General features: G+C 40.1%; 1 protein-coding gene across 5 annotated transcripts in view; it reads right to left on the bottom strand.

Annotated features, from left to right (window-relative positions):
* GNAL (G protein subunit alpha L) overlaps positions 1–12196 on the bottom strand; it is a 176258-nt gene that overhangs the window by 36909 nt on the left and 127153 nt on the right. For all 5 annotated transcript variants that reach the window (XM_083518706.1, XM_083518709.1, XM_083518705.1 and 2 more), the window contains one exon: positions 3632–3729. In XM_083518706.1, the coding sequence (XP_083374832.1) occupies positions 3632–3729 (98 nt within the window). The remainder of the gene's footprint in view (positions 1–3631; positions 3730–12196) is intronic.

Genomic DNA, 12196 nt, shown 5'->3' with positions numbered 1-12196 from the left:
CAGGCAGTTCATTAATGGAAAGGTAGCTAATATAGACAGCAGGCTGCAATGCAAATGAAGAGAAGTATCTCTTACATAAATTCCTGCTTACACTGACCTACTGTATCATCTACATAATCACACAGTTTTTGCATGATTCCTGTGGCTTTTTGAACTTGATGCAAACTTCTTGCACTTTTATGTTGCCTCTGCCATTTTACCAAATTGAAAGACTGCTGTCAGATCCTATCAAAATATTCAAAGTTATCAGAAGTATAACTGGGTCTCTTGGTTTTTTATTTGGGGGGGGGGACCAATCTATCTGGGTTCATGGGCATATTTGGAATTTTCAAAATGTTGCAGGTGTCATTTCGAAACTGCTGCAATGAGGGGCTTGTTCAGTCACAACATGGCTGCTGTGGGGGCCACAATGCCCCACTCACTCCCACTGCTCTGTTTGGGGAAGGAGTTTGGGCATTAGAAGGCAAGCAAGTAAGAAGGGAAAAAAGAACACACAGACCCTAGAGAAGTGGGGGGAAACCAAACGCCCGCCAATACAGACAAATCCAGACCTTGAAAGGAGGGAACGTAAAACACAGTTGACCCCCCCCCCCTTAGACAGAGATGGGGAAGAAAACCAAGCACAGACCTCCAGATCCTAGAAAGGAGAAAAAACACAGACCCACTAGATCCTGGAGAGGAGGGAGAAAGCAAATATACAATATACGTTGCTATCTCTCCCTCCTTACGCTGCCCACCAGCCCTCTTCCACCCATTGGCTTTCTCTATCCACCCATTACCTTTTCCTTTTTTTCTTTCACGAGGCTTTGCTCCCTGTAAGCTCTATGTTCTGCTCTGAGGTGTGGATCTCGGTTTGGAAAGCTGAAAGGAGGAGTAGGAAGGACCAACATTCCTTCCACATCTTAACTTGTTTTCAGAACTGAAGCTGCCCCCTCCTTCCCACTTCCAAAGGAGGAGGAAAATGTATCTCCTGGAAAAGTGGGTGGTGCCAGGAGAATAGGGAGGATTTACAGGCATTCCATGAGTGCTACTTTGGGGGTCCCAGATATAAACCATGGGTCAAAACCACCCCGATACCTACAGTTGTGTTTTGTCTGCAGTAAGACAGAAATATGCATTATGCCATTGAGGTAAATCCCATGACAACAAACTATAACACAAGTATGATAACTTGCCACCCATTTAATTATTTAGAGGTGGAAACCCTGCCTTTCTCCCTCCAAAAGGGGGTACCTTATATTATTATTTTTGAAAAAAGTTAATGATTATTTGACCTGGAAGAAAGCAGCTTTAAATCAGGGACATGCTTTCTTCAGACTTTCAGTATCTACTTTGCTTTATGCTAAAATTGGAAGCTTCACCAACCATGCCGAAGTGAAAAATAATGGAATACTGCAATGGGTGAGAAACTGTCTTTCAAACTGAGGCTGCAGAAAGAATAATAATCAACACTGGACTATTATAACACGTTTGTGATTTATATTAGAGAGCACAGAGCCACAGCAGGAATGACTGGGCGTTTCTCAGGCTTTGGGACAAGGACTAGAGCTGACAAAGATGTATGTTGGGTGGAATTGCTGTGAAACTGGAAAAGCCTCCTTTTCCCATGAGGTTTCTAGAAATGTGTTGATGCTGTATTTTTTATTTGCGTCAAGCTATATTGCTCTGTACAATGCCTTCTACTGATTTATTCTTTTCTGAGGGGAAGGAGGACTGAACTGGTCACTTATTTAACCGTTCTTACCAAGGAGGAATCCTTTATGGTTTGGGGGTTTTTCAGGAGGGAGAGAGTAACGTCTTCCTTCAATTTTTTTTTAATTTTTTTTTTAAGGAATAGGAGCCAGATATACCCTTAGAATTAAAGAATGTAGTATCTTTGAGCACGTGCTCAGTCCAGGAATTTGTTTATAATACCAGAACAAAGTTCATGTTTCTTGCCACCCAGAAATCCTCTCGTGGCTTCCATCCAAGCTTCGGTGATTTCACTGGCCTAATTTGGAGTGGAGGAGCCTTTTTCATATGTTGCTTTTGTTAAATAACCAGGAATCAAAAATCTTGATCTTCTAAATCTATTACAAATCACCAAGAGATCTGCAAGTAGATCCCAAACTACTGTTTTTGTACCCCTTCTTTAAACGTATAATCATTTCCTCATAGAGAATTATTTATTTATGTGTTTATAGAGTACCTCACCTATCTTCCAAAACAGATCAAAATTTACCACTTTAACTCCATCCCCAAATAAAACCCAACACTTCCCCCAAAATTATAGATGGTAAATATATGCTGGTTTTTTGTGGACCATGTCTTATTACAGTATATATATTTCAAAATACTGTCTTTCTGGCATGATATTAATTTTCCAGTGTTCAGTATAAGCGAATGGAATAACTGTTTTAGTTAGAGGGAAAAATGTGTCAAGTTTTTGTCAAAGATATACCTAAAAGCACACATAACCAAGTGAAATATCCTGCCTAGTTCCAAGTTTTTTTCCATTTATCATAAATCCTCTATTATATACTAACCTGACTCTTACTTAAACAAAATTCAGATGAGCTGAAAGGAAAAAGCTCATCCTCAAGTTTTATTCTTATTCAAGCTCTTAAAAATAGGATATTATTGAAAAAATGGATAAAGGTAAAGGGACCCCTGACTGTTAGGTCCAGTCGCGGACGACTCTGGGGTTACAGCACTCATCTCGCTTTGTTGGCCGAGGGAGCCTGCGTACAGCTTCTGGGTCATGTGGCCAGCATGACAAAGCCACTTCTGGCGAACCAGAGCAGTGCACGGAAACACCGTTTACCTTCCCGCCGGAGCGGTACCTATTTATCTACTTGCACTTTGACGTGCTTTCGAACTGCTAGGTTGGCAGGAGCAGGGACCAAGCGAGAGCTCACCCCATCGCGGGGATTCGAACCACCGACCTTCTGATTGGCAAGCCCTAGGCTTTGTGGTTTAGACCACAGCGCCACCCACGTTCCCCCTCCCAAAAAAGTGGATACATATCACATAAATGAAAACAAGCACCAAAATGCCCCATAGAACCAATATAATAAATTAGTATTGATAAGCAGAGGGGGAAACATATCAACTTGGTTCCGTATGCATAGTTATGTTCCAGTCCAAATTAAGCACATTTAAGTTCCACAATTGGGGAGTTCCAAGTATGTGCATCACTCTCAGCTATTGAAATAAGTAGGACTGAAAAGTAGTCAACTTTGGCAGGATCAGGCTCTAAGTCTTTAAAGTGTGTGTGCATTTCATTATAATACTGATTTTAAAAGAACGCTAAGTTTTGTAACAACTTGCACCCCACCAAATGTTATGTATTATGATAAGTTGATATTTACTTTGGAATGGGGATACTGTATAACTAAAACATGGAGTAATTACATAGTTGGTGGACTGAGTGAGAGCAGTCACTGTAAATGAGGTTTGAGAGAGGAGAAATGGCCATAATAAATCAGGTGTAGTGTATGAGGAACATTCCCTTTCCTGTGAAAAAAACACCACCCTCAAACACAAAGAAAACAAAAATGCTTTCTGTAAGTTTCCACTGGCCTCCAATCCTTAATTTAGAATGCTGGTTTTCAGGCTTACACAAGTACATTGTTCTGTAAGAAGCACTTACTATTGTGCACAATCAATCAACTGGTATTCATTTGATCTCTCGAAGCATGCCTTTACTCCTTCGTCGTCCCAGAGCTTTTTTGCGTGTTCAAAGAATTCCTGAAAATTGGAAATGTGATAACATATTAATTTTGATGAAATACTTGAATTATGACTCATATTTATATAGAAAGAGATATAATCAACTAAACTCTTCTTAAGGGGTCCAGGAAGCTCCCCAACATACTGTTTCACCCCAAATATTTTGTTGTTGCACCCTTTCAAAAATTGAAGAAGTTACAATACTGGTAAACCGCAAGCAGGATACTATGCTCTCTGCCTAAAAGAACTGACCCATATCTCAACTTCGGAATTTAAATTTTATTGTCAAGAACAACAATCTTTGGAGCGTAGCCATGCATATTTTTGCAGAAAAATCAAATCTTTAACGTGACACCTCTTTGTGGTTTTAAAAAATTGTATACTGTTTTAATTTATTTGACTTGTTTATGTTATGATTTGAAAAAGATACATACATCATTTCACTTGCTCATTTTGGACGGGCTTTCAAACTTAAATGGGTTGGAGGGAGGCATCAAATACAGGAACACCCCCACCCCGTCTTAGGTGAGACTGATATGTGTGCACATGCACACAGCGCTGAACCTGGAAGTGACCCAGAAACGTCATTAAAAAGTCACTAAAAGGGCAGAACAGAGGAGGAAGCAGAACAGGTCAGAACGGGGTGTTTCAATTGCATGTGATTTCATGCAGGCACGCAATGACCCAGAATGCAACCCCTGAGCAAATCACAGACAAAGCACACCACTTAAGAGCTTGGGTAAGATCTGAAGCTAGCCTCCTCTCAGGTTCAGTTTTTACTTTGGATTCTTTATTATGTGAAGGCACCTTCAAAAAAGAAATTCCCCCTGGGTTTCCAAAAAACGGAATCATCAGCATATGTAATACTGTTGGTTGCATTCAACTAGGTTTTATTCAGAAGAACGCTTGTCATGGGTCTACTCTGAGTCGGACTAACATGGATATTTTCTGTATATGCAAATTATGACATGCATCATTCCGAAGAGCTAATTCACACAATCAGGTGATGATAAAGAGAATGGTTCTTGATGAATACTGCATTCACATTACTATTTACGACAGCTAATATGTGATACTATTAATAACTTCAAACATATGAAATTATAAAATAAAGTTGGTCATGTGAATCAACACAAATAAAATATGAAAGAACAAGTTTGCTTCTATCCCTTCTCTTTTTAGAAATGTCTTGGAAATGTTTCTGAATTTTATATTTCAGCTTTAAATAGTCAAGTTGCTCTGAAAGATTAATTTAATGTATGTATAAACCTCCTGTACCGTTTCTAGTACTTTATGCACTCAATGACTAGCTTGACAGTTCAAACAGCCAGATAAAAAATTGCTGTAATTATAGGTGCTGTCTATCACAATTTCCATTTAAAATGTAACTTCACCCTGAGTCATACATAGGTCCTAGCAGAAGGTGGGATGTTACTTTAAAGTTAACAGGTTCTTGAAAAAGAAAGGGGGGGGGCGAGAGACAACTAGTGAGGTTTTTAGTAAGGAAAAAATCTTTTTACATATTACTCATTAGATCAGGTCTCAAGAATTTCATTACCTTCAGCTCCAAAATGACTTCCTGCTTCAAACAAAAGGGAAAAAATGCAGTGCACATAGAGGTTGCTAGATTTTTAAAAAAATTTAAAATGGTTTGAAAGGATGTGCTCATATTAGTTTATCCAAGTGTCAGAATTCTATGGAAAATTAATCAATTCACTAGAAAGCAAACATTTATTGATTTTAAAAACAGAATAAAATATTCCACTCAGAAGAGGAGACCATCACTTGGAAAGGTTCAAATGCTTGCATACCTATGTTAGCAAAAGACATTTCACACTATTAAAATTTTGACTTAGGTGTGCGTTTGTGTCTGACTGGAGGCAAATTCTCTAACTCTGGACCATTTTAAAATCACATCCCTTTTAACAATGCTTTGTTGTTTTGATTTATTCTGTGTTGAACATAATCAAACATGTATGATCAGTAGTCCTTTGGTATATGATCAGGCAGCAGACTGAAATCTAAACCACTTTGGAAAATCCTTTAAAAAACACTGCTGTGGCTGCTTTTTCTCTTTTTAACTATGACTGTCCTTTCACACCACAGGTGAAATGGAGGAGGGCAAATGTTGTCCCTATTTTCAAAAAGGGGAAAAGAGAGGACCCAAATAATTATCGCCCAGTCAGTCTGACATCAATACCAGGGAAGATTCTGGAGCAGATCATCAAGCAAACAGTCTGTAAGCACCTAGAAAGGAATGCTGTGATCACCAATAGTCAGCATGGATTTCTGAAAAATAAGTCATATCAGACTAACCTGATCTCGTTTTTTGACAGAATTACAAGCCTGGTAGATGAAGGGAACGCAGTGGATGTAGCCTACCTTGATTTCAGCAAGGCATTTGACAAGGTGCCCCATGATATTCTTGTAAAGAAGCTGGTAAAATGCGGTCTTGACTATGCTACCACTCAGTGGATTTGTAACTGGCTGACTGACAGAACCCAAAGGGTGCTCATCAATGGTTCCTCTTCATCCTGGAGAAGAGTGACTAGTGGGGTGCCACAGGGTTCTGTCTTGGGCCCGGTCTTATTCAACATCTTTATCAACGACTTGGGTGATGGACTCAAGGGCATCCTGATCAAATTTGCAGATGACACCAAATTGGGAGGGGTGGCTAACACCCCAGAGGACAGGATCACACTTCAAAACGACCTTGACAGATTAGAGAACTGGGCAAAAACAAACAAGATGAATTTTAACAGGGAGAAATGTAAAGTATTGCACTTGGGCAAAAAAAATGAGAGGCACAAATACAAGATGGGGGACACCTGGCTTGAGAGCAGTACATGTGAAAAGGATCTAGGAGTCTTGGATGACCAGAAACTTGACATGAGCCAACAGTGTGACGCGGCAGCTAAAAAAGCCAATGCAATTCTGGGCTGCATCAATAGGAGTATAGCATCTAGATCAAGGGAAGTAATAGTGCCACTGTATTCTGCTCTGGTCAGACCTCACCTGGAGTACTGTGTCCAGTTCTGGGCATCACAGTTCAAGAAGGACACTGACAAACTGGAACGTGTCCAGAGGAGGGCAACCAAAATGGTCAAAGGCCTGGAAATGATGCCTTATGAGGAACAGCTAAGGGAGCTGGGCATGTTTAGCCTGGAGAAGAGGAGGTTAAGGGGTGATATGATAGCCATGTTCAAATATATAAAAGGATGTCACATAGAGGAGGGAGAAAGGTTGTTTTCTGCTGCTCCAGAGAAGCGGACACGGAGCAATGGATCCAAACTACAAGAAAGAAGATTCCACCTAAACATTAGGAAGAACTTCCTGACAGTAAGAGTTGTTCGACAGTGGAATTTGCTGCCAAGGAGTGTGGTGGAGTCTCCTACTTTGGAGGTCTTTAAGCAGAGGCTTGACAACCATATGTCAGGAGTGCTCTGATGGTGTTTCCTGCTTGGCAGGGGGTTGGACTCGATGGCCCTTGTAGTCTCTTCCAACTCTATGATTCTATGATTCTATGAAATTTAAATGGATAAAAGTACTTCTAAAAAGCGGATTTCCCTCAGGTGAACATAAGATAGCTAATGTTTTCTTCAACTACAAAAGGCCCATAGAAGCAAGCCTAGAGAGACTATGGTCAGCAGGTTCCATGAACTCTCTTTGTTGTGAGATTTGAGGAGGTGATTTGTTGATTTGTTAGTTTGTTTGCGCCCTGGGTTGAGAGACAAGGTGGAAGGGTAGAGTCTTGGGTGGGAACCAGGAGGTTGAGAAGTGTTGAGTAGGCAAGTGTTTCAGAAGGAAAAATAATTGTTTTTGTTTTTTAGAAGGACCATGCTGGATGGGGAACATAGGTTAAACACCTAGGAAGAGCTGAGCTAAATAAAAGGTTGGGCTTGAGCTGTGAGCTTTAAGCACAGAAAGGTTACCAGTGTATAATTAATCAGTTTGTTTAGCCAAGGGCCATCACAAAAGAACAATGTCCGAACAGAAAAGAAAAGGGTAGGGCTGATCCAACTGGCCCACAAGATAGTAAAAGCCACACTTTTTCCAGCTCAGTGTGAAAAGGAGCCTGCCCTTGGAACAAAGAATGACAGTTCAGGAAACATGCACATTCAACAGTGTTATTTTTGACAATAGGTAAACCTCAAACATTAGGATAGAAGAACTACTTGTTAAAGGATTCACGTGGCTGCATTAATAAACAACAAGGTTGAAAGTACAGTCACTTTACTTAGAAGTCTCGTTTCACTCAGTTCAACAGGACATCCTCTTAGAAGTGTGCGAACTGATTTTAACTTTAAGCAGCAATCCGCCTCAAACTATGTGGACTGTGTCTTCTCTCTCCTACTATGTTAGTCATAACTCTGAAAAATGCTGGACTTGGTAAACTCTCACATTTCCTAATTTAGACTTTTTGCAGCTCAGAGCAGATGCTTTAGTATTGCTCATAAACATCCTCAGCGTACAACAAGAGTATGCAATAATTATGTCCTGAGTACTGTATAGTTCTTCCCAGAGATTTAGTAAGGCACTGCACTGTTTATTATTTTACAGTAAACTGTCTTTCCCTTCTTATAATTAGGAACAAACTTATTCAACATTCAAATAATTGCACATAGAGTACATCATCATCATCACCATCATCATTTCTAAATGCCATTCCTGATCACTGACCAGGCTGGCTGGGCTGGTGGCATTGAAGTTGGACAACACCTGTAAATGCTCAGAAAGTCACTATTCCTACAAGAACCTATTTTTTGAAGGAGGAAAACTTGTCCATTAACCTATGCATTTACTTTAAAAGTGAGTGTATCTTTAAAGATTGTGATGAAATCTGGTGGGCACCCATGACTGATTATCAGGGGCGTCTTACCCATAGAGGTTGGCGCCAGGGAAGAGGGAGAGGCTGGACGCAGCTTCCCCTGGCATCAGCTTGCCAGCCTCGCCCGCCTCCCCCATGCCACGCCAAAGCAGCACCACACCTGGATCCTTCATCTGCCATGGCCACCATAGAACAAAGTGGCAAGTTGAGCCAGGAGGTGGCGCGTCCAGCCTCCGCCTCTTTCCCGCTGGAGGAGCTGCCCTCCAGCCACTGCCTGCCTTCTCCAGCAGCGCCGTCCACCCTAAAAAAGGTCGACAACTCTGGGAAACGGAGGCGTATCTGCACCACGGTGCCAGATATGCTTAAGACGGTCCTGCTGATTATCATAAAAAGAAGAGAGATCATACAGGAATGCTCTCTGTCTGAATAATTCTTGGCACAAGGACTTTTGTTTAGGAAGTTCCTGTGTTAAAATTGTTTGCTCACCTATAGGTAAAATATGGAGGTAAAATATAGCTATTTGTCTGAATGGTAAAAAGTTCAAAATCTGTGATAATTTGTCTCAAACATTTGATATTTTTAACATAGACATGATTTAGCCTAAGAGAGGTTAAGGAGCAATCCTATACACAAGAAGCTGGTGTAAAGCAATACAATGCAAATTAAGTTGGCATAAAGTTACACTAGATCAAAACCCTGTTCAGCAGTAGGACTGCTACTGCTGCTCTGCCTTAGCTTGGCAGCAGGAAAACAAGCCTATAAAATATGCTAGGTTGCTAGGTCATGTGACCTGAAGCTGAACAGGCTTCATATGCAGCTCAAGTCTCCCCTTTCTGGTTCTGCCCCCACCATGCCCTTTTTGGGGACTCTTCTCAGCCAACTGATCTGTGATTAGCAAGTTACGCTGGTGTATCATTGGCTGTGCCAGGGTTGGGGAGCCAGGAATCAGCTGACTGAGCTAGAGATCTGCTGCATCCTAAGATGTTCAACCTGGTTCACCTTGCCATTGGATTGCCCCCTAAATGTGACAACAACATCAACTGAGTTGAGTGACATGGTAAATACATTATGGCAGGTTGCTGGAACCTACATCACAGAAAACAGGCACCTGAAAATAGGTCTTACATGTTCTTCCTCCAAATTAAAGTGACAAACAGACCATGGATGAACAGGGCATAATTCCTCCATAGCCATTCTCCTACAAAGAATGCTTAATATAATCAAATGTCAATGCTAAATGCGTAGTTCAGAGTCTATTTGCTGCATCCCTTGTCATATTTGATTTGGATGTTTTGCTCTTTTAAAATATTTCACAGTATTAAACACAATCTAAAATAAATATCCACACACTCATATTTCAAACAAACAAGCAGATTCCCATGATAATCATGCTTTTGTTTAGAAGACAGGAAATGTCCCCTGTGGCTTCAACACAGCCACCTTTCAATGCTGCATGTACAGGTTTGTTCAAAGGAGTTTCCAGTATTTTGCTATGGAGACACAGCAGCTTACTGTCCCATCTACTGAGCTAGCAACAAAGACAAAGAGGGTTGTAATATGCAAATAAATCTCTTTCCCTTAATTTTTCAGCACAACTTACAACAAAAGCTTCATTAGCACACAACCTGAGACATAACACTCATTAAAACTCATTTAGGAATAGCCAAGTTGGAAGCCAAGGGACCTGCTTAACATGATGTTCAAAATCTCTGTGTACACCTGCTTTAGTGTACACTTAATTAGAGGGCAACCCTTGGGAGAAGATTATCTCTACCCCCAGCAGGCCTTTTTTCTAGAATAATTTCTAGGTGTGCAATAATCATGCAATTACTATTGCTAATTAGTGAAAGCTATCACTACTGACAGAAGTAGCCCTTTCCCTAATTTTCTAAATATTCTACATATTCTTCGCAAGGTCATTTTGTTTCCATTACATCTCATCACATCAACAACTTGGTGAATTGTACTATGAGCTTTTAAGAAAAGTGATTTGATGTATCAAACATTAGCCTGGAGAGTTAGTAAACAGTGTTCTCTCTTTCCTCCTCAGGATGTATTAGTGTAGGTCCAAGAGGCTGGTATGACGTAATCAACTCCTAGCAGAATACTGCCATGCCATGCCACTGCAAGTGTCTGATGAAACAAATTATTTCTGTACGTAATACAACTTCATAAACAAAACACACAACTGTCCTTTGTTACTCCATAAGCCTGTGAACAGGGGCTCATTTTCATGTCCTTTTACATTCCTCTTTCAGCAAGCAGATTTATTTGCAACTTCATCCTATTTTTTAAGCATGTGGATGGATTTACCAAAGTATATAATTATAGATTACAGAATTTAAACATAGATACACTGTGTGAAATCATACACATTGGTGATGGCACTCAAGTAAACCATTTGTGTTTATTTCTAATAGGTACTTAAGAACAGCTTCATTGGATCAGCCCAAAGGTCTCCCTAATCTACTATTCCATCTGTAGTCAATAAAATAAATGCCTGTAGACAGCTCACAAGCAGGGTATGATGTTAATGGTAATCCCTTGTTTATCCCCAGCATGTAGTAACTGGAGGTATTCAGCCTCTGTACATTTATCTATCTGTCCAATAAGCTCAAAGACAAACCTATTCTTCATTAATTTGTTTTAATTTTTGCCAAGCTGGTTTCTGGTCATCACTAGAGGAGCATCTGCTGATTTATCTAACAGTAGAAGCCAAATTGATGAATGGAGGGAAGGTTCATGAATTCTAGGGAATGTCAACGGACTGAAGTCCAGAACTGTGCTTATTCTGAGTTTAGCTACAGTAAAATTTGGAGAATGGTAAGTAAAGTTATTGGGGGTTTTTTGTTGCACATTTCAGTCTGTGACATTATTTTATGAAGTTTGCAATAGTGAATTTTACATCCTCCCTTGACAAGGCATAGAAAAGGGCAATCACATGCTACTTCCTGCTCTGTAAGCAAGGTTCATATCCACCAGACAAACCAATCTAGTCAACGTGTTCCCCATGCTGCACCAAATGCTGTTCTGGAGGATTGCCCAACCTTCTGGACTTGCTTGGAAGGCGGAGGAGAGATAGATGAGGGGATGGCAGTGGAAGAGTGGTAGGAGATCCTGGAAGAAAACTGATTGTGGTTCTTGGGGTTCAAGCCAGGATACACACTGAAAATGGGAGTTTAAATTAATTAAATATTTATGCATAATTAATAAGCTCAAAGCTTTAATCAGTTCCCAGCTCCAAAACTTACTGTCTTGTAAATAGTTTTGTGTGCACAAATAATGTTAGTAAAGTTAGGCAGTCAGAACAAGAATTCTTACAAAGTTTATTAATTCCATTCATTTAATTAAAATCCCATATAATCTTCATTACAAGTCAAAGAAAGAATAGCATTTTCTGCCACTTTTACATTACAATCCTATATATTACTCTCAAGTAAGTCTCACTGAGTTCAACGGGACTTGTTCCCCAGGAAAGTTTGTATAGGTTTGCAGCCTGAAGCACTGATGCTTAGTGTTACAACACTGCCAAAATTAACAATTCAGAAATTCAGTTATATTTGAAACCTTTTTGATTTCAGTAACTTAATTACAGTTAAGGAAGATAGCTCTTCAGAAGCCAGTAAGTTCATTTGATAATATTACTAGCCATCATTT

This window comes from Podarcis liolepis (assembly GCF_965112155.1).
Source record: "Podarcis liolepis genome assembly, chromosome: 8".
NCBI classification, from domain to species: Eukaryota; Metazoa; Chordata; class Lepidosauria; order Squamata; family Lacertidae; genus Podarcis; species Podarcis liolepis.
Note: the sequence above shows the minus strand (reverse complement) of the source record. Positions and strands in the feature narration are given on the sequence as shown.